The sequence below is a fragment of the Chiloscyllium plagiosum genome, chromosome 13, assembly GCF_004010195.1.
Source record: "Chiloscyllium plagiosum isolate BGI_BamShark_2017 chromosome 13, ASM401019v2, whole genome shotgun sequence".
Lineage (NCBI taxonomy): Eukaryota > Metazoa > Chordata > Chondrichthyes > Orectolobiformes > Hemiscylliidae > Chiloscyllium > Chiloscyllium plagiosum.
This window is the reverse complement of record NC_057722.1, coordinates 60,522,445-60,549,385: the sequence shown is the minus strand read 5'-3', so window position 1 is coordinate 60,549,385 and position 26,941 is coordinate 60,522,445. Positions and strand designations below refer to the sequence as shown.

At 40.3% G+C, this 26,941-nt stretch overlaps 1 protein-coding gene across 1 annotated transcript; it reads right to left on the bottom strand.

Moving 5' to 3' along the window:
• Positions 1–3,317: 3,317 nt before the first annotated feature.
• LOC122556336 (claudin-11-like) lies at positions 3,318–25,881 on the bottom strand. Its single transcript, XM_043702967.1, has 3 exons — positions 25,435–25,881; positions 5,486–5,650; positions 3,318–4,204 (listed from the first exon to the last, which is right to left on the bottom strand). Exons 1-3 carry the CDS (start codon positions 25,658–25,660, stop codon positions 3,954–3,956), a joined length of 642 nt encoding a protein of 213 aa, XP_043558902.1. The 5' UTR covers positions 25,661–25,881; the 3' UTR covers positions 3,318–3,953.
• Between the last annotated feature and the right edge of the window lie 1,060 nt (positions 25,882–26,941).

The following is a 26,941-nucleotide window of genomic DNA, read 5'->3' as shown; positions in this document are numbered from 1 at the left end:
ATGGGTGACCCCTCACTCCGAGATATATCTCTGTTTCTGGACTGTCCCCTAACAGGAAACAATCTCTCTGCATTTACCTTGACAAACCCCAAATAATCCTCTATGTTTCTATAAGGTCACCACTCATTCTGTTAAACTCCAAACTCCAAACTTCTTTACATCATGTAAGAAAATCCATCCATGTCTGGGAACACAATATTCCAGACAAAGCCAAGGCAATGATTGCTGATCCAACTTTATGAGTATATATTTGAGTAATGCTGAGAAAAGACAAAATAGGTGGCAGCCATTCATTGGTGCATTTCTCAGGGCTATGTGTTGACCAATCCAATTCAACATGCCTGTTTTAAATTTTAATTAAAGCCTGACAGTTAACTGTCAATCGTCATTAATTCTCCATGCCAGCACTCTTCCCTCATACAATATAAATATTGGTTTTCCTCATTTTTTGGATTCTTGCAAATTGTCCTGATGAGTGCAAGACAAAAAGCTTTGACTGTATCTCTTTTTGGCAATACTCAAGTTGTATAATACCAAACAGTGGGTCAACCATTTTTAAATGCAAATGTACCACATTCAAAAGAAAACTCACCTTTCTGTTAAACAGTAAAAAGATCTATGAAAAAGTCCCAAATCCAGTCAATTATAGATGCTGTCTCCATGGGCAAGTTTCAGAGAATACAATCATAGAATCTCTACAGTGTCGGAGCAGGGCATTCAGCCCATCAAGACCACACTGACCTTCTGAAGAGCATCCACCCAACTACCCTGTAAGCCTGCATTTCCATGGTGAACTCACTTAGTCTGCACATCCCTGGACACTATAGGCAAGTTAGCATGGCCAATCCACCTAATCTGCACATCTTTAGACTGTGAAAGGAAACCAGAGCACCTGGAGAAAACCCATGCAGACTTAGGGAGAACGTACTAACTCCACATAAACATTCACCAAGGTTGGAATCGAACCTAGGTCCCAGCTGCTGTGAGGCAGCAGGGATAACTACTGAGCTACCATGCCACCATTTCTGCATTAAATTTCTGGAAAACAGGGTGTCAGTGCTAAATTCTCAAAGACATTCTCAAAGTATGGGGTGGCTTTGCCTGCAGTGCTCACATTTTATGAATGAATGAAGAAGTTTTTCAGCCAGAATATGTGACCCTCCCGACACTGTCAATTCATGAAATGGGTAGGTACAACATTTTAAATCTGGAAGAGATTAGTCAGAATCCAAAAGCCATCACAAGTTATTGGTTTCAGTATTTTTGTTTTTCATGTCAATCTGTGTGTTATCAGAAAAATGAAGCATCACATACGACACTTTTTCCAATTGATCAAATGTTAGATACGTCATACAGAACACAGAAAATAGGATCAGGAGTCGGCCATTCAGCCCAAAGAATCACTCGACCATTCAATTCCTCAGATATTGAAACATTCCATATCCAAAGCAACAAGACTTGGACAATATCCGGGTTTGAGCTGACAGGCAACAGGCAACGTTCACACCACACAAGTGATAGGCGATCACCATCTCCAACAGGAGGGGATCTGACAATCACCCCTTCATCTTTCAAAGGCATTATTGTCACTGAATCACCCATTCTCAACATCCTGGGGATCACCATTAACCAGAAACTGAACTGGACCAGCCATTTAATATGCCGAGGCTCAAAGGGCAAGTCAGAGCCTAGGTACCTTGCAGTCAGTAAATCACCATCTGACTCTGCAAATCTTGTTTATCACATACAAGGCACAAGTCAAGAGGGTGATGGAACAATTCATACTTGTATGAATGCTCAACAGGCTTGACACCATCCAGAACAAAGCAGTCTGCTTGATTGGCCTTACACCCACAAATGTTCACTACCTCCACACCAATGCTCAGTAGGAGCTATTCCGTGAAGAAATAGATAACACCTTCTATACACTTGACCAATACCACCTAGGAGGACAAAGGAAGCAGATACACAAGAATATGGACTCCTACAAGTTTCCCCTCCAAACCACTCACCATCCTGACTTGGAAATATATCCCCATTCCTCACAGTCACTGGGTCAAAATCCTGGAACTCCCTCCCTATCAGTATTTTGGGTCTACCTACACCACATGGACTGCAGTGGTTCAAGAAGATAACTCACTACTATCTTCACAACAATAATTAAGGATGGCAATTAATGCTGGCTTAGGCAGCGAAGTACAAAACCTACATATGAATTTAAAAAAGGTGATTTTCTCTGCCAATGCCCAACTCTTGCTCTGTCCTCCATATCTCTTGACACCTTTCACCTTAGTGACTTGGCCTTTGCGGCCTTCTGTAGTTCACCATCCTGCACTGAAGAAATCTCCCCTCATCTCAGTCTGAATCTCAGTCTGAAATAGCCTACTGTATATGCAGAAACTGTAGCCCCTTATTCTCCTCCTCCCACATCACGCCCCCACCCCCACCCTAGCACCACCATCCCCTCCCCCAAATCCCGGCCAGGGAAACATCATCCCTGCATCCAGTTTGCCCAACCCTGTTTTTTTTAATATATAGAATGGATCAATTGCGATGTCCAGTTATTTCTCAAGGTCAGCTCCTCTTGATTTCAATTGATTTCTTCATAGTTTAGCAAAAACTGAGGAACTATTCATGAGTCTGATCAATTTTCATGTTGATATATGTAGCAGAACATCGAGTGAATAAGAAAAGAAATCTGCACGGTCTAAAGGAAAAGGGTTGTGTGATGTGAAAAAATTTCAAGGAACTCATATCATAATTCAATACATCAGACCAACGCTATCAAACTCCTTTTGTCAACTCACTCAAATCATCCAATTTCCTTGAGACAATTTACATTGTTCACTTCAATGTCCTCTCCTAACTTTTTCAAAAGGTCAATTTGCCTTTTGATGAGTATGTGCCATTTAGCTTCCTTTCTTTCTCCCAATATCCTGGAATATATCTACTCATCTTTTAAATTTGGTCTTCTTAGGGTTTACTTTTAGATTAGATTAGATTAGATTAGATTACTTACAGTGTGGAAACAGGCCCTTCGGCCCAACAAGTCCACACCGACCCGCCGAAGCGTAACCCACCCATACCCCTACATTTACCCCTTTACCTAACACTACGGGCAATTTAGCATGGCCAATTCACCTGACTTGCACATCTTTGGACTGTGGGAGGAAACCGGAGCCCCCGGAGGAAACCCACACAGACACGGGGAGAACGTGCAAACTCCACACAGTCAGTCGCCTGAGTCGGGAATTGAACCCGGGTCTCTGGCGCTGCGAGGCAGCAGTGCTAACCACTGTGCCACCGTGCCGCCCACTACAGCCACTGCTTCCTCCCCTCATTGTTCCCTTGCTCTTTTTGAGGCTCCATTGTAGTTAACAAGTTATGTGCAAATTCACCAACGCAGAACAGAAGCACAGGGCCTGTGCAAGCCAACAGGGATCAGAGGCTAGGGAAAGATCTTGATAAAGAACATCAGCATATTTTCAGATTTTCAGTTTAGTTTTGAAGGTTATTCCCAATTTGGCAATTGAGAGGTTGTATAATACTGTTTGAGTTACAAACCTTTTATACTTTACTAACAAATGCATTTTAGGACAGCAACCAATCAATAACTATTTAGCTTTATACTGTCTCAAATCCACAACCTGACACATCTAAATGAATCCAGACTGGCTGTTACTAATCTGCAGATTTGATGCATGAGATTGGACATTAGTTATTATATCTTTTCTTGCTGAAGCAAGAGTTGGTGGTTATCATAATTTAACATTATCCATGACAAGATCACAATTAAAATCACAAAACTAGGGTTTCTTCTTCTGTTCAATGTGAAGTAGAACTTCAATCTGCATTGTCCTTCAAGTTAGGGAAGAGTGTGTTTTAAGGTGGGCATTTGCCATGGGTTTTATGTGTCCCTTGATGCACGATCTGTTAGAGCTTCTCTTTGTTCCTTAGACGTGTGCACTTTTGGCATGTGTTGGGTTTGTTGACGAGGAGGAGGAGGAGCCTTGTGACGTGTAGTAATACTGGTTTTCCTGGCGTTGTGGTGAAGGACTGGTGCAGCAGGCAATCACTGTTCCCCCGAGCAGACACAGCATGGTGCCTATCCAACCCACAAAGAGAGAATAGCCGAAATTGAAGAGGCGTGCATTTTGGTGGACTCCCACTGGGAACCAGATTGTGGCAACAGCCGCACAAATTGCTGTAAAATACAAACACAAGTGAGACCATGCACTTATGTAACATCCTTGACAATGTCTTACAAACAATCATTTCTAAATCCTCTCTTGCTTTCCCTATCCAACAAGGGCCTTGTCAAACAAACTAAAGCAATTTGCATTTCAATAGTGCTTTCCATGACCACAAGATGTTCCAAAGCATTTTGCGATCAATTAAGCCAATTATCAAAATTAGTCACTGTTGCAAAGAAGAAAAAATGACAGTTAATATTTAGTTAGCAAGATCCCACCAACAGCAATGAGATAATGTTCAGATAATCTATTTTAGTGATATTGGTTGAGAGGTAAATACTTTCAAGGGCACCAGCAAGAACTCACTTGTTACAGAGTTACAGAGCCATACAGCACAGAAACAGACCCTTCGGTCCAACTTGACCATGCTGACCAGGTTTCCCAAACTAAACTAGTCCCATTTGCCTAAGAGAACAAGTGGAACTGGCTTACCCAATCTAAATTTTGTGCTCAAGTCTGGGAAGGACTTGAAAACTATAGCTCTCGCAGTGAGGTGCAGCTAATGCCAAGCATTCTTCAAAGTAAGATCAGTTAAAGGAGAGACCCATTTCATGCCAAGCTTTAAAGACCCACTAACTGTTTATGGATTAGGAACTATGATCACTCACCAGAGAGAGGCCAGGATAAGAGGGTAAAGGACTGCCCTTTAGATAAACAGACTCTTTCCTGAATTCAGAACAATCCTGATTTTTGTCACAATTCTCTCTAAATGAGATTGTCTAAATAGCACAGTTTTATGTCCTGGGCAGACAGATGCATGGAACTGGACTTAGCATGCTCCTCTTTGATCCCACATAAAGGCTAAGAGAAGTGGATCTTCACTTGTTCATTCTACTCTGGGTTCAAATTCGGATCACAGGGAATGAAATTAGATATACGAACTCTCAACGAGACTCAACTTCTTTCTCACTGAGGTCTTGGGATGACTGGAAGTGGTGATGTGGGGGTGCATCTTTGCCAGCAGTTGATCTGGAACCTATTAAACCAGCCATCCATTTTTTAATGATCTTATTTTCTAATGAAAATCCTAATAGATCATTAATGTGAATGCACAGCGATAAAGAGCAACTTCTCTCTTTTGCATATTTTCTCCAGATAGGAGAGAGCTTGTCCATTAAGCAGAAATAATTGGGCAGTGACAAGGCTGGCCCCAGCACTGTCTACTGAATGATGATGCTTATTCCCTTGCCTAATGATCAGTTACAATGACAGTCTGGTGATCTGTAACTTACCCATTAGTATGTACAGAATGGAACCCAGTAAGGATTGCTTGTGCTTGGAAGAATGGGATTCAGCTCCGAACCGCATACATGGTAATGATGTGAGTATGAGGAGAGTTGCCGGCAGTCCCAAGATGGAGGCAGTGATCATCAGAGCTCGGCTGGTCTGCAGGTAGGCTGCATGAGGGAAAAACAGCTATCATTCAAATACCCATTTCAGAGGTGGTGGAGATCATTCAAAACTAAGTAAACTGATTATTTAAGGAGTTATTGATTTGAAAGCTGGGTTGGTATTTATTTTTAGTTTGTTCTTAATGGTGGATAAGTATAGAAGGGATAGAATCAGAGGATCATGGAACTTTATGGTATCAAAGATGGTGATTTGGTCAATTACTTTGGTCTAGCTTTTAGAAAAGTTTGAAGATGATAAAACAATGTGATGCTCAGCCAAATTTGGGATCCATAGATTTATAAACAGTGGAATAAAATATAAAAATTTGAAAGTTGGATTCAAACTTTATAAATCACAGGTTACGGTTCAGCTGGAACATTGTGTCCAATTCTGGGCATCGCAATCTAAGAATTATGTCAATACCTTGGAGATAGTGCAGGAGAGATTTACTATGATATTTGAAAAGATGAGGGGCTAGAGAGATACAAGAAGCTAACATTGTTTGGCTAGAGCAAAGAAGGTACATGAAAGTGTCTATAGACAAGTTAAAAATTGTCTTTAAGAGAGAAAATAGGGAGAAATAATGGGAATAGTCACAGTCATCAAAATTCTTTTTTAATTGCCAAAATATTCATGAGGACCATGAGGAGAAATTTTCTATGTGGAGAGTTGTTATGATCTGGAATGCATCACTTGGAAAGGTAGTAGAAGCAGATTTAATGATAATTTCACAAGGAATTTGGCTGTATTAGAAGCATCGAAGAGGATAGTGTAGTTGGTGTTGTTGACATCAATTTTAGTAAGGCATTTGATCTCACATGCCAGACTGGTCAAAATGTAAAAGCCCATGGGATGTGGACTAATGTGTGAAATTGGATACAAAATTGGCTTACAGTTATAGGAAACAAAAAGCAATGGTTGATGGCTGCCCTTGTGAATGGAAAGCTATTTCAAATATTGCTCTGCAGGGTTTGGTGTTGGGACCCCTGCTGCTTGTTTTATACATTAACGATTTAGACTTGAACATGGAAGTCACTATTGGGATATTTGTAGACGACTCAAAAATTGTCTGCATAGTGGACGGTGTTGAGGATAGCTATATGCTCCAAAATAATACATTAGGTTTGGTGGAATGGTCAGGAATGTGGCAAATGAAGTTCAACTCTGACAAATGTGAGGTAATGCATTTTTGGAGGTCAAACAGTAAAAAGGAATACACTATAAATGGGAACTTACTGAGAGGGATAGATGAAGTGAGAGATATTGGCATGCAGGTGTACGGTCCCTAATGTGGTAGTACAGGTAGATAAGATTGTAAAGAAGGCAAACAGAATGCTCTCTTTCACTGGCAGAGGTAGAAAGTACAAATGTTGGGATATAATGTGAAGATGTGTAAGACACCGGTGATGCCACAACTGGACTATTGTCTGCAATTCTGGGCACCACATTACAGGAAGGATATAATTCCTCTGGAGAGAGTGCAGAGTAGATTTACTAGAATGTTAATTGGGCTGGGTAATTGCAGCTACAAGGAGAGATTGGAGAGGTTGGGATTGTTTCCTTGAAACAGAGAAGGCTGAGGGGCAACATGATTAAGGTATACAAAATTGTGAGGGGTAGAGATACAGTAGACAAGGGGAACCTGTTTCTCTTGGGAGAAATTTAAAAAATTAGGGCTCATAGATTCAAGCTAAGTGGCAGAAGGATTAGAGGGCACATGAGTAAAAACTTTTTTATGCAGCGAGAGGTGGGTGTATGGAGTTCACTGTCTGAGTTGGTAGTGAAGGCAGAAAACTTACAGCTTTTCAAAACACACCTGATCTGCACCTTGAGCGCATAAGGTATAGATCAATGAGCCTTGTGTGGAAAGTTGGTTTTTGAAAGGGCATCTGGATGTCTTTAGGTTGGCACGGACAAGATGGGTCAAATGTCCCCCTTCAGTGTTGTATTATTTCTCTGGTTTCAATGGCTCTTAAATGCCCAACCCCTGCCACTCAATTCTTCCTGTGAAATCCTTACCATGCTCTGCACATCCCATCCCTTCCAATCCTCAACTATCATCAGACCCCTTCTGCCCATACTATCCTGTTCACCTATTCCAAGGCTTCCAATGCCCTCAGTGACATTCCATCTTTCCTTTCCTTCCCATGTTCTTCCTTCCCTTCTATTTAATTCTTTCTTCTTCCCATGCATTCTCCTTTATGCCTATCTTGCTTTCCACTCTTTAGTCACTGTTTTTGCACTGGAACACAAGACAGTTGCATGTATAAAGGGCAGGAACTGAGTTCATTACCTTGCCATGTAATGATATGCCAATTACATTTCATTATTTATACTAAATAATTATTTATATCTGCTAAATAAAACAATATAATATAATTAGTGTCATGATTGTATTGAGGTCAGCCAAGTGGTCCTGGTTCTGGCTGTTAATCTGGTGCAATCAGGAAGCCCAGGCTGCCAGTTAAGAACTGGAGTGTCAAAGGTTCTGTTCACTCTGAGAGCTGGCTCTGAGGGAGCTGGATCAGTGTCAAGGACTCTCCACATTGTCAATAAATGGTGACTTGGTGAGGGGATAGTGGCTTCTATCAAGTTGTTTCAATCAGATTAGTTATACTAAATGTTGCACAAATCTTACATAGCTTGAGAGTACTGGTTCAGACAAGGATTGTAATTACTTGGTTGCAGAAGTGGATGAGTTTAGAAAGGGTCGACCCAAAGTGTTAAAGCTTTGCAAAATAGGAGTGTAATCTTGGAAAACAGACAAAGTAAACTTCTGAAACTTCTAAGCATTTTTATCATTGAGCTTTTGCAGTCCATATGACTATTGAACAACTAAAACCCCTGTCTTTCACCCAGGGCTGAGTGCTGTTAACTCATTTTGACTTAATTGCTTGAGGATTATCCGTCTCCTGCAACGTGCATGGAAGGAAGACATTCAAAGTCAGGAAAGGAAATCCCAGCATCGACTGATTCATCTAGTTCCAGCACATTTCCTGTTAGATCATCAGGCAGAAATATAGTGCAACTGTAGTAGGTCCAGAATTTAAAATACTGCTTGTGGTTGTGTTCTGTTATGTAGCTCACTGAACTGTCCTTGACATTGGGATGAGAAAGGGAGCAGGGTGCTTTGAGTGAGGTGTTTCAGAACACGCTGAGAAGATGCTGAGATATTGGAAGAATTTGGATCCATGGGGTTGCATTTTGTGGTGGGTCAGACATGACATTCCACAATCGGGCACAGATTAATAAAGCCATTATCTCTTGAAAAGATGACATTGAAAACTAAAGGAATTAAGTCAAACTTGTATTGAACCTTGTATTGGACCACACTTAGTGTGCTAATTGTTGAAGGATATAGAGGCACCGAAGAAAGTGCAAACAAGATTTCCAATGATGATACTGAAACATCTATCAAAAATGTCTCTTTTCTCTAGAAAACAGAAGGGTAAATGATTACCTCAAAGATGTTTGGGGGTGGCATGATGGCTTGGGGCAACACAGTGACTCAATGGTTAGCACTGCTGCCTCACAGTGGATCATACACTGTCTGTGTGAATCATGCATTGTCCTCCGACACTCTACAACAGTAGGTCACTCACTATCCTTTCACCTTTTGGGACAATGGGTCACAACACTGTCCCTTTACACTTTGGAACAATGATTCACAGACAGTCCTATCACCCTCAGGGACAATGGATCACTCGCTGTCATTTCATATTCTTGGACAGTGGGTCAGAACAATACCCTTTCACCATCTGGAAAAGTGAGTCACAGACTGTCCTCTCACACTCCAGGACGGAGGGGGTGGGGTCACACAATGTCATTTGACATTCTGGGACAGAGGCTCACCATTTTCCGTAAATCAGGAAAAGGGGCAGTGAAAAGAAAATAATACAATACCAGGGTGAGACAAAGAGTGAAAGGAAGGGAGAAAGTGAATCATACAGAAATATACAAGGATCAAGCTGGAGAGAAAAGTGAAAGAGTTTTGAAGAATAGAACAGAATGTTAGCAATTAGATGCACAGATGAAGAAAAAGATAGATATATCAAGGCCAGGAGGAGAAAAAAGAGAAAGAGACAGGGGATCAATTAAATTAAGGAAAGGTGACAGTGAAATGAAGAGAGACCAAATAAGTCAGGCAAACAGATGGGGAACATCTTAAGGCCACACACGCTGTAATATAAAAACCAGAGACAATACAAAAGGAAACCTGATCATCGCATTGTTGATGCTTGGATTGAACTGACAGCTGATATTCAGAACCCAGCTGCTATGAGGCTTTCAGGGATTACACAACAACAGCTGCAAAAACATTGACTTCAGCCACAATCTTCACTCACATGGTGCCATCTTTACCTTGACCTATTCTTGGAGTAATAACTGGGAACTGCGGCAAATTAAGAGCTTTATTTTATCCATAGTGGTGCAACTTTGGTTGGAAAGGCTTGTTGAAAACAGCTCTGGGACTTTCCCCATGTAGCTATCCACTGTCTGTCGGAAACATAGCACATTTTAGTCACAAAACTAAGAGAAATCGGGGAGCAAGAGACACTCGATGAATCAAGGTTCAGTGAGTTTGATGGCTATGTGTTCGATTTCTACTCCAGTGGTTTTGGCTCCTAATCGAAACTGATCTTCCCAGAACAGAACTGAGGGAATGCTGCATCATTGGAGATGTTGTGTTTCAGATGAGATATTAAAACAATGCCTTGTCTGTCATCTCAGTGAATAAAAAAAAACATCCTGCTATCATTTCACAGAATAGTAGAATTTTCTGATACTTAGTGGGCGGCACGGTGGCACAGTGGTTAGCACTGTTGCCTCACAGCGCCAGAGACCCGGGTTCATTTCCCGCCTCAGGCGACTGACTGTGTGGAGTTTGCACGTTCTCCCCGTGTCTGCGTGGGTTTCCTCCGGGTGCTCCGGTTTCCTCCCACAGTCCAAAGATGTGCAGGTAAGGTGAATTGGCCATGCTAAATTGCCTGTCTTGTTAGGTAAGGGGTAAATGTAAGGGTATGGGTGGGTTGCGCTTCGGCGGGTCGGTGTGGACTTGTTGGGCCGAAGGGCCTGTTTCCACACTGTAATGTAATCTAATCTTATTGTTCAACCGGTATCATTAAGAAACTCAGGCTACATTATTTCTGTTTGTGTGGTGTTGCTGTTAGCAAAATGGTGGCCACACTGCCCTGTTAGCACCGTAACTGCACTTGAATATATACTTCATTAACTGTCAAGCATGTTGGACACCCTGAGGTTGTAAGATGCTCTGTAAATTGAAACTTCCTTCTTTCTTTATCATGGCTTTGAGTGCAGAATGTGGCTTCTTTCTTGCAGGGTGTTAAACTTTATCAGGTGAGACTGATAAACATCATGAGTGTTCAACTTTATCAGGTGAGACAGGTTCAGTATATTCAGAACTAAATTCATTGCTCTACATTCATATAATCTGCCTCATGATAGAACCAGATCATTTAGCCACCTAGGCTTCTTTGGCATCTAAACTTCAGATGAGGCTCCTCCATCTTTAATTACTGTAAGAATATGAGATCAAAGGATATTTTTGTGGAGTAGACATTTCAAGAGTTAAATTGTTCTACAATTTTTGCTGGACAGCTTTTTTTCTGAAAAACAAAATGCTGCGGATTTTCTTCTGACTCAGTGTTCTGAATGCATTGGAGATGCAGCAAAATACACTTCTGATCATTCATAAAGACCAAGGGGAACTGTCTTCTGAACAGGGAGATCCTTGGAGATTCTGTAAGGTTTCAAAATATAATCAATCATAAACCATCTTCAGTAATTTTTGTGCAATAAACGATGATGCTGTTAAAATACTTGATATCATCAAATGCCCGGATTGCACCATCACCGTGGAAACAGAAGCCAAGAACAGAATAAAACTTCTTGCTAAAAATGATGAGAGAGGCCCAAGCCATTGCCAAAAGACTAAAGTTACCAAGATGTATATATATGTGTGTGTGTGTGCATGTATGAAAGATTCATGTCTGGATGGGGCCACACTAATGTTTCAGACATTGTCAATGCAGATGCTGGTCCACATGGGTCTAACTGTGCATGTGCATGGGGAAACAAAAGGAGTTGGGTAATCCTAGTATTCAAAGGACAACAATAGGTAATGTTATTCTCATTTGCACTTTATGAACTACACTCAAATATTGAATTTATTAAAATCAAGCATATTAAATAAAATCATAACTCCTTCCAATAAGAGTCAGCTTTAATGATTGGATAGGCAGCTCAGAGGTGCTATAAATCATTTCTGACCATAACAAGTCAGTCTGGAGACAACTAATGGTTACTACTAAATTTTCTGGTTAATGGAATCTGAGGATTGGTGTGGTAACTGCCCAAGTAGTTACAAAGGCAAATTTTCAGGTGTGTAAGGCATCTTCTGACTAGCCGTTTTGCAGCAGTTTGTTAAGGTTTGTTAAGACAGACTGAAATGATGTCAAAATAACTAAAAATAAGAAGTTATCTGAAAAATTATGTGGAACAGATTTAGTATAATGACTTGAACTCTGTCTCTCTCTCACTCTCTCTCTCTCTCTCTAAAGAAGCAGTGGAGCTAAGGTTGGAAGACTTAGTTTTACGAGGTCCTGAATTTGGAAATTTGAGAGGGCCAGAGATAGGAAATTTTAGAGGTCATGCATGACAGATTTATTTTAGTTTTTGAATGGTCCAGAAGGGGATTTATATCAAAGTAACCCTGGACTGATGGTAAATGTTTCCAGTGTGGAGACACGGTAGATGAAACATGACAGTTACAGAATGAATGGAAACTTGAAAGGCTACGAAAATTTTGTTTTCTGTGAAGATTCTCCTGTCCTTAAACGTTTAGGAAATTGCAGCATAACTGTTCTTTAAAAGTCTGGTTTTTTTCAAAAGAGCCCAATTTTGAGTTTATATTTTCTGCTATCAGAGACACCCTTCAAGGAATCAATGTTTCTAAACTGAATTAACATTTGAATTCACTTGATTGTATGCTTGTTTTAATTTAATATTTCACACCCAGAATTGAGGAAATCTTTGAATTGCATTGTAAATTAAAAATAATGTTGTGATTTACTTTTAATTAAAATTTACTTGTGCAATTGTGGAAAAGCACAACAGAGCTTGTTTTATAAAAGATAACCTTCTACCTTGAAGTTAGAGTTGCCAAGGTGACTGGTGAAAATTCAATTCAAAACACTTTGTTTTAACAGAATTAAAATAAAAAGAAATCTTCTGTTGTTTCATACTGTTATAATTAATTTTTTTTATATTATCTTGAGCAGTTTACTAATGACATGAAGATATGCAGTATGATACGCAATATAGATGGAAATGTAGAAAAGTCTCGTTGATAGATTAAGTAAATAGTAAAAATCTGAAGAATGGTTCAAAGTAGGGAAAGTGAATTACATCTATTTTGAACCTATGAAGGAAAGAACAGAGTACTGTCTAAATGGCGAAAAGATAAGAAACGATGGCGATCGAAAAAGACTTGGGAGTTCACATATATAAATCATTAAAATGCCAGTGTTAGGTCATAAAGTAATAGAGTAATGCAACTCAGAACCATATCCTTCAGTCCAACTTGTCTGTGCCGACCATTCATCCCAATCTAACCTAGTCCCAGAATTTGGCTCATATCCATCTAAACGCTTCTTATTGATATGCCCATCCAGATGTCTTTTAAAGATTGTAATTGTTTCAGTGTCGACCTCTGGCAGCTTGTTCTGTACACGCACCACCCTCTGCATGGAAATGTTATTCGTCAGGTCCTTTTTATATCTTTCCCCTTTCACCTTAAACCTCCGTCTTTTTGCTTTGGACTCCCCCACCCTCAGGAAAAGGCCTTGGCTATTCACCTTATGTCCCTCATGATTTTATAAACCTCTATCAGGACAGCCAAAAGTCTGTGAGACTTCAGAGAAAGATGCCTTAGCCTATTTAACATTTCCCTATAGCTCAAACCCTCCAGTCCCGGCAGCATCCTGGTAAATCTCTACATTAAACTCCATCTGTCACTCCTCGGCCATTTGCCCATCTAAGCAAGGTCCCTTTATACTCTGAGTAAATCTTCTTTACTGTCCACTACACCACCTATTTTGGTGTCATCTGCAACCTTACTAAACATACCTCCTGTATTCACATCCAAATCATTTATACAAATGACAAAAAGCAGTACAGAAAATAGAATAAAAGATCAAGTTAGATGTTGATCTCTATATGTAGATGACAAAAGTACAGAGGAGTTAAAGTTATGCTTCGGTTATACAAAACTCCAGTCATGCCATATCTGGAAAAAATGAACTGTTCTGCGAATCTTTTCTTTGGAAGGATGTATTTGTCATGGAGAGAATTCAACACTTAGTGATTAAAATTGTATCTGGACTCCAAAGCTTAAACTTCAAGAAGAGATCAAATAAAAACAGAAAATGATGGAGGAACTCAGCAGGTCTGGCTGCATCCTTGGAACGAGAAACAGAGTTAATGTTTCAGTCTGATAAGGTCTGAAGAAGAGTCACATTAGACTGAAAACCTTAACTCTCTTTTTGTGCTTCTCCAGTATTTTCTGTTTTTTTAAGGTTAGATTAGATTCCCTACAGTATAGAACAGACTTTGGCCCAACAAGTCTACATCGACCCTCCAAAGAATAACCCAGCCAGGCCCATTCCCCTACCCCATATTTACCCCTGACTAATGCATCTAACACTATGGGCAGTTTAGCATGACCAATTCACCTAACCTACACATCTTTGGATTGTGGGAGGAAATCAGAGCACCCGGAGGAAACCCACACAGACACAGGGAGAATGTGCAAACTCCACACAGACAGTCGCCCAAGACCGGAATCAAACCCAGGTCCCTGGCACTGTGAGGCAGTAGTGCTAACCATTGAGCACTGTCCCACCCCTGAAGTTTTCACTTCAGATATCCAGCACCTGCAGAATTTTGCTTTCATTTAAGAGATTAAATAGATTAGGATTGTATTGCTTGGAATATATGGTTTAAATAAGCAGTAATTTTATCACAACTTTCAAGATATTAAAGGGATCCAACAGATTGTGAGAAATTTCCAGTTTGATTACAGTTAATAATTGGATTTTGTATATACACTAATAAATAATAAAAAATGATCTTGAATGGGATAACTCAGAATAGGGGAGATTGTATCCCTTTTCTTCTGTAAAAACTGCCAAATTGCAGTGCACTGCTTTGGTTCCACGGGCTGTAACCCTGTCACATTTCCTCTTTTTTTAACAGAATAATTTGGTTTAACTGTGAAAGCTGAATGATTCATCAGTTCTTTTTTTTACATCAACTGGATAGGTGTTTGATGAATGAAAAGGGAAAATTATACTATTTACTCTTTATTGCTTTACTTTATGTGCTTTATATTGTGTTTAGTTCATAAAACATCTTTTTTTCCTTTATTCAATAACAGAATGTGACCTTTGCATGTTAGGCCGGCACTAATTGCCCATTCCTAGTGCTCTTGAGGCTGAATTATTGAGGTTAATGAACATGTTAAGTGTGAACACCAGACTCATATTATGGTCAAGGTAATATTATTGTTGTAAATTATGTAAGAGTCTCTAGTTTCAGACATTAGACAGACACAGTAATAATTGGCATGGAATCATCCTGGTGTTACTGGAATGTATGAGAAAATGGGAATTGCTATTGCTATTCAACAGCATGATAGCAATCCAAAGAATGTTAATAGTGGTGGTCTAAATGGTCTTTTAACTTACTGTATGGCAGTTCATAGAGATGGATAACAACTTGATAATATTTTTGTGCCTTCATCATTCATGTTTTGAGAACTGGAAGGCAAAGGGAAGCTGACATTTCTGTTAAATATCATGCAACTTTAAAAAGATTTTAAAAATTGAAAAAAGGCAAAGGGGTGTTTGGTTTTATTAGTTGAGAAAGACTTGATAAGTTCACATGAATTGAATCAATGGTGTTTAGAAATGTAAACATAAATCGGCTGAGGATCAAGGCTTACTCGTACCTTGGAGTCACATGGTTGTTGCATTCAATTCTTAAGGGGGACAGTGAGCATCCAGAGGTTGTTGTACACATTGGTACCAATGACATATGTAGTAAAAAGGATGAAGTCCTGAAGAGTCATTACAGGGAGTTTGGCAGAAGGTTAAAATGCAGAACCTCAAGGGTAGTAATTTCTAGATTAATTCCGGTGCCAATTGTTAGCGTGAATAGGAATAGGAAGGTTTGGCAAATGAATGCAAGGATTAGGAGCTGGTGCAGGGGGCAGGGATTTAGATTCTTGGATCATTGGATGTCTTCTGGGGTAGAGATGACCTGAAAAGTGGGACTGGTTGAACCTGAACTGGAGAGGGACCTATATCCTGGCAGGGAGATTTGCTAGATCCACTAGGGAAGGTTTAGTCTAGACTGGCATGTAGGTTGGAATCCAAAGCAGGATGGAGACAAAAGAGAAGGTTGAGAACAGTACAGAAGTTAATGGCACCAAGTTAAATCATAAAGGCCGTATTGGTTATCATAATATGAGATAGGGCTGGTCCTCAAGTAAAAGTTCTGAATTGGAACAAGGCCAATTTTGATGGTTTTAGACAGGAACTTTCAAAAGTTGATTGGGGGAGGCTGTTTGCAGGTAAGGGATATCTGGCAAATGGGAAGCTTTCAAAAGTGCGTTAATGAGGGTTCAGGGCCAGCATGTTCCTGTTAGAGTGAGGTGTAAGGACAGCAGAAGTAGGGAACCCTAGGGAACTGGATTTATTGAGGCCCTGGTCAAGAAAAGGAAGGAAGCATATGATATGTATAGGCAGCAGGGATCAAATGATCCTTGTGGAATATAAAGGATATGGGAGTACTCTTAAGGGACACATCAGGATAGCTTAAGGGGGATATAAGATGACATTGGCAGATAAGGTAAGGGAGAATCCAAAGGGATTCTACAATTATAGGAAGGGAAAAAGAGTAACTACTGAGAGAATAGGGCCTCTTAAAGATCAACAAGGTAATCTATGTGTGGAGCCACAACAGAGGGTGCGATCATAAATTAATATTTTCTCATTAGTATTTACCATTGAGAAAGACTAGGTAAATTGGGGAAATAAATAGTGATGTCTTCAAGAAAGTCCACATTACAGAACAAGAGGTGCTGGAAATTTTAAAACAAGCTTTGGGATAAATCTTTGGGACCTGATGAAGTGTATTCCAGACTCTGTTGGAGGCTGGGGTGGGGGTTAACATTGTAAGGCCCTAGCGGGGATATTTGTATCATCGACAGCCACAGGTGAAGTGCCTGAAGGTTGTTGTGCCATTATTTAAGAAAGGCTGCAGGATCTCATCTGGCACAGGACCATCTGGCAAAGTTTAAAAATGGGGCATCTTCAGTGTGCCCCAAATGTAAAATAAGTGTAGGTACTCTTGCCCATTGCTTCTGGACATGCCAGAGGCTCTGTATTTACTGGAGCGCTGTGGCGGGAGAGATAGGGAGAGTATTGAGGACTGAATTCAAAGTAGACCCAATATCTCTCCTCTTAGGTCTTTAGACAGGCATGGGAGGAAACTATTTAATATTCTTGCGTACTGTGCACGGAAGAATATTCTGATGAATTGGGTGTCTGAGAACCGCTGGGCTTGCTGGGATGGCAGAAATTAATTATGGAGAACAGTCCCTTGGATGTTTTTGCAAACATGGTGCACCACACAACAGACCATTTTTATAAGACATGGCAGCCCTGCTTGAGTTATTTGGAAACAGATTTGTCAGTTGTCTTAACTAGGGCATTTGTTTAACCAGGATGGTTAGATTTGTTAAGCCCTGGGCCTTGGTGGGTTGTTGAGTAGGGTTTAATCTTGTGGGGTCCAGGAACACCAATTGGATAAAAGAATTGGATTGATGGTAGAATACAATGGGTGGTGATGCAAGGTTGTTTTTCAAATTGGAGGCCTGTGACCAGTGGTGTGTCATAGCAACAAGTACTGCATCCATGGTTATTTGTAATTTATATAAATGCTTTGAATGAGAATTTCAGAGATATAATTAGTAAGTTTGCAGATGCAACCAAGATTGGTGGTGTAGTGGACAATGAAGAAGGTTGTCTATGAATTTGGCAAGATCTCGATCAGTGGTTTGAGGAATGGCAGATGGAGTTTTGATAAATGCAATGTTTAGCATTTTGGTTGGTCAAACCAGGGCAGGACTTGCACAGCCAATGGTAGGCCCTGGGGAGTGTGAGAGAAAAAAGAGATCTAGGGATACAGATTCATAACTCCTTGACAGTTGAGTCATAAGTAGACAGGGTGGTGAAGAAGGCTTCTGACATGTTTGCCTTCATCGGTCAGAGCACACTGAATGCAGGAGTTTGGTGAGGCCACATTTGGAGAACAGCATGCAGTTATGGTTATCCTACTATAGAAAGGATATTATGAAACTAGAAAAGATTTAGTAGGATGCTACCCGGACTGGAAGGTTTGATTAGATTACTTACAGTGTGGAAACAGGCCCTTCGACCCAACAAGTCCACACCAACCCTCCAAAGATTAACTCACCCAGAACTATTCCCCTACATTTACCACTTCACCTAACACTACAGGCAATTTAGCATGGCCAATTGACCTAACCTGAACATTTTTGGATTGTGGGAGGAAACTGGAGCACCCGGAGGAAACCCACGCAGACACGGGGAGAACATGCAAACTCCACACAGACAGTTGCCTGAGGCGGGAATTGAACCCAGGTCTCTGGCGCTGTGAGGCAGCAGTGCTGCCTCATGCCACCCACCGTTTGAGGAGAGACTGGATAGCCTGGGATGTTTTCCCTGAAGCCGAGGAGACTGAAGATGTGACCTTACAGAGGTCTGTAAAATCATGAGAGGCATAGGTAAGTAGATGGCCAGCAACTTTTCCTCATGGTGGTGGTGGTGGTGCTGGTCAAAAACTAAAGGATTAACGTGAAATGAAAAAGGGTTCAGAGGGGCAATGTTTTTCATGTAGAGTGTGCTGAGTGCAAGAAGTCGTGGTGGAGGTAAGTACAATTTTGTCATTTAAGAAACCTTTGGACAGATACATGGGTGGGACAGGTATGGAGGTAAATAGTTCAAGATTAGAGAGGTGCTGGAAAAGCACAGCAGGTCAGGCAACATCCAAGGAGCAGGAAAATCGTATTTCGGGAGAAGGGCTTTTGGCTGAAACTTTGATGTTCCTGCTGCTTAGATGATGCCTGACCTGCCGTGCTTTTCCAGAACCACTCTAATCTTGACTCTAATCTCCAGCATCTGCAGTACCCACTTCTGCCCTGAATATAAATAGACCAAATGCAGGCAAAAGGGACTAGATTAATTGTGTAAACTGGGAGGCCTGTTTCTATGCTATAAACCCCAATGACTCTATGACTCTAAATGTTTCAGCAGTATACTTCTAATTTCAACAGGCAGCTGTTTTCAGATTGCTGGATATAACTTTATGTATTGTTCAGTATTAATGTTTTTAACTTAAGTGGATCTTTTCCCAAGGTGAAATTGTGAACTGAGAAAATAACTCCTTGACATTCCAACCAGAGCACTTGTTATTTCTTTCTTCAAAAGAGGGAATGATGCTTTCACAGTCGATGGTAAAGTTTTGAGCAATGTGGGTTATGCTGAGATGAGTGGCAGGGTGGGTGAGATGTTTGATGGGGCCCATCTCAATGTCAAGGTCAGCTGACAAATCCATCTCCTGTTTGCTTTTCTCAAGTAGCACGTAAAGATTCTTGCCAGACACTGGCAAGTTCCCAAATGGTGCTCATTATTGCTTATTAACTGCCTTGTCAACAGCTCAACTCATCATGGGTTGCTAGCTCATCAAACTCACTCTCAAGCTCTGGACTGATAGTGTATCAGGGCAAATATGGTACTGGAGCCACGACTGCATGTCAATTCCAGAATCTCCTATAAGCAGCAAGTTTCTCCAGAGATGGGATGTGGTAAGGTGGGATAGGAATTGAACGTGATACTCACTATGAAGGGTCAAATGCTAATTAATGCAGTGAGGTAAAAACAAGGACTACATATGCTGGAAACCAGAGTCTAGATTAGAGTGGTGCTGGAAAAGCACAGCAGGTCAGGCAGCACCCGAGGAGCAGGAAAATTGACGTTTTGGGCAAAAGCCCTACATCAGGAATTAATGCAGTGAGTCAATTCGATATAGTGAGAAAATTCATTCAGCTTTGCAGCAATAAGCTGTACACCAAACTCAACATGATTTCCACTTTTTCCAAAAACATTCCAATTGACCCCCACAAGGATGCATATGGTCAGGCAAGCAATTCTCCCTAGTTTTAAGAATTTAATAACTTTTCTGCAGACATCAAATGTCACAGCATAGTGACAATTGGATTAAAACTTTGCATTTCAAAAATGTTTCCTTAACTGATTGAGATTCTTCTATTATTTACTGGGACTGAAAGCTCAAGAGGTGAGTTGTAGAGGTTAACTCCAAGTATCTCTCTCTAATTGAAAAAAACACCTACTTCCACTCCATAAGCAGCTGCCTCTGTCCATCTGCTGCAGAAACACTCGTTAATGGCTGTTAGCCCAGTTCAATATTTCCATTGACTCTCTGATCTTTAACCTTCTGTAAATGCAGTCCATATCAAAACTGTGCTGCCCTTAGTTTCATCCATTCACTCATTACATGGAGGGTAAGTTGTCACATATGCCTCATTCTCTGTCACGCACAATCTTGTTTTTTTCAAAACTGAAAAATATTTGATGTGAATTGCAATTTCATGTACTCAACAAAAGTAAAAGTTTACCTGAAGATTAAGGAGAAAATACATGTTTCATTAAAAGAAGAAAGAAGACAGCAGCTTTGGTGCATCTATTTATGACCATGTATCAAGGAAGAAAGCTTCCAGGAAATAAAATAGAATATTAACAATCCTATCAATCCTAGTAACATGATTATGATAAAACAAACTCAGCCATTATGTGCTAGAGAATCAAAGGTCAAGAGAGGCTTCCTCCCAGGCAGTTTCTAATAAGGTATGCAGGTCAGGCAGAGCTAAATCAGATGGAAAGCAGTTGTAGTATAAAGTGTGTGTGTGTGTCAGTGTGTGTGTGACACATGTCATGATTTACCCTCCATCTGAGGAGTGAATGGATATTTCTAATGGCAGCACAATTTTGATGTGGATTATATTTACAGAACATTGAAGATTGGGGAAGTCATTGGAAATTTTGATCTGGGATGACAGCTCTTGATGCAGATAGGCAGAGACAGCTCCTTATGGAGTGGAAGTAGATAGTATTTTTGATGGTATGTATGTGAAACGGGAAATACAACTTGGGGTTCCATCAAATGACAGAAGTCTGAGACAGTGAGGAGGAAACTTGTGGCTCATTTGGACTGGATGCCAGACACATTTGACAGCAGTGAGGCAGGGGAAATGTTGAGAGAAATGATGTAATTATGTTGTCATGTTGTAGATTAATTAACATGGTGTATCCTTCCAAAGCAGGGGAGGAAGAATTGAATGATTGGTGTTATTTGGTGGCACCTGGAATAATTGTGTGCATGCAACAAAAGCAGCCATTGTTGAAGATCCTCTGGCTGCAATAATTTCAGCAAGTAAGGAGCTAATGCTAGGCATGCCAAGTGAGCTGGAAAATATATGAGGGGCATTGGAAGAAGATGGTGAAGGCAACCATATCTTAGATTGCAAAGGTCAGGGTGAGCAGCACAAACCAATATAATTCTAATGATAATCATGGCTATGGTCTTTTGTTTTGTTCATCCCTTGAGATGAAGATGCCTGCATTCATTATTTGGGATGTTTATCAGATACAAAAGTGACAGATGATATAAAGATGATGAAAATGAATTGTGTGTGGTTTAGATGATAGTAAGGGAGAGGTGCCCATCATCAGCCTTACTCTGTCATCCTGATCAATCTTCATCTCGTGATTAGATTAGATTCCCTACAGTACGAAACTGACCCTTTGGCCCAACAAGTCTACATCAACCCTCCAAAGAGTAACCCACCCAGACCTATTCCCCTACCCTATATGTACCCCTGACTAATGCACCTAACACTATGAGCAATTAGCACAGCCAATTCATCTGTCCCACACATTTTTGGATTGTGGGAGAAAACCGGAGCACCCAGAGGAAACCCACGCAGACATGGGGAGAATGTGCAAACTCCATACAGACAGTTGTCTGAGACCGGAATCAAACCTGGGTCCCTGGTGCTGTGAGTCAACAGTGCTAACCACTGAGCCACCGTGTCGCTCCAAGGTGATAAGGTGGAACTAGACAGCTTGAGATAAATCAGGACCAGTGGGGGAAAATGACATCTTTTGTGTCTTGTAGTATTCACAACATCATTCTGGCTTATTTCAAAGCTGTTAGATCATAAATTGGTATCATCCACTCAGTTCACTCTCAATCAGTCTTTCTCTGCCCAGGTAGACAATCCACTAGCCACTGAGGGTATTAGGTACAAATCAATGGATTTAATTGGCTGTAGAATTATATCATTGACCACCGTCATATGCAAGCTGCAAATGACAATCAAGACAGGATGAGCCTTTCAAAAGAATGCAATGAAAACACCAATGAGGGTGCTATCCCTCCCCTACACCCATGTGTTAAAGTGCCATCTCATTCCTGATAGTATGATGAAATCCTGAAAGGAGGGATTCGAGTAGAGTTCCAGAAAATGCTTGGACAGATCTGAGAAGAGACAATGACTTTGAAGAGGAAATGCATGTTAGAGATGAGGTGCAAGTTTGCAAAAAAAAAGGCACTTTTTTCAGACTGGAAGAGAGATTCCCTACTTTATGAAAATAAGTGGAACCATAGCTGAGTTGGAACTATTCCTAATATCGGGAAGGGAAGTTGAACACTCGGGAGTTCAATGGAAACGTGAGCAATGAAGGAGGATGTGGATCTGGTAGCTGAGACTCTCTCAGGCACAAAGTGGAGAGGAATGGCCCATATCTGGAAAAAACATTTGAGTTCAGGATCACTCAGTATCACAGAATCGTTACAACACAGATGCAGTAATTCAGTCCATCATTCAGTAGTTTTGTCCATAGCAACTTTCCAATGAGCATTAAGCGTTATACCATTCTCCCGCATTAGGTCTTATAGGTGCACGTCATTTTTATTCCATCATCCAATAGCCTCTTGAATGCTTCAGTTACCTTTGCATAGGACAGGAGCAATCCCAAGGTGGGAGATTTGGCTTGTTGAATGAGGGTAATAGAAAAGTTTTCAACCTATTTTAATGCTGTTTGTGGTGACAGTAGTCAGCTATGGATGGCTAAACTAGTGGCACATAGGGTCTGCTCAAATAGGTGCTACTGGGCCTGAAAACAGAGTACCTCCAGGATGGGCCAAGTTAAGAGCTTGTTTTTCAACAACAGCATTCAAGTTCAGAGGATGACTGTACAGACTGTATTAATATTTGCTGGAGGGTAGAAAGCTAAAGGTTTGGGAATTTGTTAATTTGAAAGAACAGCTGAAAGTTACATGGTGATGTGGACACTTGTTAACAGGATTGACCACAGAAAGAAATGGACGGTTGGAAGAGGGTAAAGGCATACAATGAACCAATGTTCCGTGGTGTCTCCGTAAGTGAATAGGAGAGACGAGAGGAAGAGGTTTATGCAGAACAGCTGGGCAGTTAGATCAGAGGAGAGAGAGAGAGAGAGAGAGAGAGGCTAACTGAGACAGAAATCAAAATCGTTGTGGGTTGGAATCATAGGGTGGTGAGGATGAAGGAAGAAAGGGACATTGGAAATCTAATTGAGAATCAAAACAGGGGACAGCAAACACAATGCTGAGCAGTGCTCAGAAAGCTAGTGCTTCCAATTAAACCTGTTGGACTATAACCTGGCGGGATTATCTTACACTGAAAGACGAGAATCAAAACAGGGGACAGCAAACACAATGAGAGGGCCGGAACAAATAAAACATTTTGAAAGAGAGCAAAGTTAAAAATCACACAGCACCAGGTTATAGTCCAACAGGTTTAATTTGAAGCACTAGCTTTCGGAGCGCCACTCCTTCATCAGGTGGTTGTGAAGGAGCAGTGCTCAGAAAGCTAGTGCTTCCAATTAAACCTGTTTGACTATAACCTGGTGTTGTGTGATTTTTAACTTTGTACACCCCAATCCAACACCGGCATCTTCAAATCATGAAAGAGAACAATGTGCCATAAATGTAGGAACACCAAACACAGTATTGATTGGTAATGTCCTCCCTTTTACCAATATTGAATTGCCAATTTCACTGGATAGATTACAATATCCTATATATTTTGCACAAACTAAAGCAAGGTGCATAATCTGTAAAGTGATGTTGGAGTCAATCAGGATGGAGAAATCTTAGGAACTGTGAGAATTACACAACCATACATTCACTTACTTCTTCATTAAGGGGAATAGTGATAGGGTTGGGGTTTTAATACTCCTGCTGAAAATCCACAGATAATTATTATATTTGCCAGAATGCCCACATATTCCTATCTGAGGCAGAAGCTGTAACACTGGGTCTCTTTGTTCAGAAACCATTTGGTTTCAAATGTACATATTTGGAATATTCAAGAATTCCCATCTGCACCCAGAAGAGTAACAAGTCCAAGTCAGCAGAAAATAGATTGTAAAAGAATAATAAATGTACACTGTTATACCAACTTTCACAACATCAAGATCCCAGAAGGCGACTTACAGCCAATGAAATACATTTCCAGTGTAGTCACTCTGTTGTAACAAATGCAGAAAATGTGCAGAATGAGATCCCACAAACAATATGATATTCGCTACAAATTGAGGGTGAATGCCATTGTGAATAGCTGTTTTCTGACTCTAATTGTGCCATTAAATCTTTTAATCCACTTCATAGGTTAGATGGAGACTCATTTTAACAGCCCAGATGAAGATCTGAATTTCCAATAATGCAGTGCTTACCCTTCCATTGTCTTGCACTGGAGTATCAGCCTAGATTATGGGTACATGCCTCTGGAGTGCAACATGATCCCACAATTTCTTTCTCAAGTTCAACCCGTTAAGTTATACAACATTACAACGCAGTACATGCCCTTCGGCCCTCGATATATTATAATTAATATTCAGTGAGAATAAGCACATACCTTCCTGGAGGGAAGTAATGACAAATATGCAGAAAGAAAAATTGATAAAATGTTGCCCAGTTTTGAGTGAGTGACTACAAAAATGTTTAATGGCCTCATGTTAGCAAATATTAGTCAATGTCCTCATTGCATTCAAATTGAGATTCAACTGGAGAATAATTATTTCAATGAATATTCCATATGTCAATTAGCAAGAAAAAATAAGGACACATGCAAATTAAATTTGCACTCAATATTTTACAACAAAGTTAAGTGGGTTAATGTATCAGGTAAACTAATGGAACATCAGGTGGAGTCATAAATTAGCTTCTGCAAATGGATTTGAAGAACATGATGATGGTTTGGAAGCACTCAGGCAGAGTAAAGAACCAGATATTGAAATAATGTATAAAATCAGGATTGGAACATAGTAAAGGAGAAGCAAGAAGGGGAAGAGATGTGGAACAAAAAAGCAATTCCACAGCAAAGATGATTAGATAAAATGATGTGAAGGAAATAGAGAAAGAGAGTTGGCAAATTATATTTGTTTTAAAATGTGCATACAAATATATATATGTCTAAGAATTAAAAGTACTTTGGGAAATATTAAAAACTGAAGTGGGGTTAACAGTTTCATGAGACTAACAGTGATGGAGAAGTTACCTGGCATTGTCAGGATGTCCGTCAGAGTCTTGCAGTGATAACTGTCAGTTGATCGGTAACATTCAGTCCACAGTCCCTTTAATTTCAATCCATTGAAATGAAGGCAATCACTCACTCCTGTTGAGCAACTCTGAACCCATTCTTTGGTGATGGTGGCAATCAGAATTGCAATCCAGCCCAGGGAGCTCAGCATGAAACCCAGTAAATGCAGACACACAGATGACATTCTGTCTTCAACCAACTGAATAATTCACGAGCACGAAAATGTGGAAATATTTCAGACAGGTTCTGTTCCTCCCGTGAAATGTTCCTTCCAAAAATAAAAAGCTTGACACTGTCTCCAAGGCCTCTCAGGAAACACAAGGTGCCCAGAATAGGATCTGTGTTTGTTTTCAAGGTGAAACTCTCTTCAGTTGTCCGTGTTCTCCTTCGAACAAAAACCTTCAAGCAGCACGATCGCAGAAAGTGAAGTTGAATTCTAAACCAAACTATAAGAAAGTCTGAGCTTAAATTCTCCAAACCAATCAGGAAAACTGGGAGGGGAGAATCAGGCAGGAACTTCCCTGGCCAATCAGTAAAAGGCAAAGAACATTGAGGTTTTTTTTTCTCTGTTCATGTCTGTTTCCAGTAATAGGAAACAAATGCTCTGACTGGAATCACAGAAATAATGATTAGTGCAAATTATAATATTTGATTATAATATCTCATCACAATCTCATGATGTCCAAAAACATTTCGAGCCAAAGCAGTACTTTTGATATGTGGTCACTTTTGAAATGTTGGAAAGGTGGCAGTGAAGTTGTGCTTAGCAAGCTTTCAGAAACAGTAACATGATAACGAACAGAGTTTTGTTCCAATGGCTTTAGTCAAGAGATGAACAGAGCACTGGAAGAATTTCCCTAACTTTTTATTAAAGTGATACCCATTGGCACCTTCCAACCTGCTAAAAGGGTATACAGGGCCTCAATTACTTTTCTGATCTAAAAGAAGACAAATCTGACAGTGTGGTACTCCTGTACACTGCACTAGGAGCATCAGCCTAGATATTGGCCTCAGGCCTTTGTTTTGAGATTTGAATTCACAACCATCTGATTGAAGTGTCAGTTTTGAGATGTGGCAACATAGCTATAAAATGTTTATTTGTCATTGCTTTAATTTCAGTCTACACTCATGTACAATCTATCAGTAAAATGACTTCTCATCGTGCCTTTCTGATATAAATCCTGAAAACTCTGAAACATACCATGGTAGTTTGGAAAGGTAAAATCAACAAATAAAAACTTAAAACAACTACTCTGTATTTGCTCAACATGTCTCATGAAGCTTTTTGTCGTCCTCTAGTGCTGAATCTTTATATTGCAGCCAAATTGGAGCACACAACAGGAATATAGTTTGCCTGCTAAGGGACTCCTGCTTGGGGAAGATGTATTTAATGTCACCAGTCCTCTGCAGGTGATGAGAAGATTCAATGTTCCCACAACATTGCATCATGAAAACCCTCTTGCAA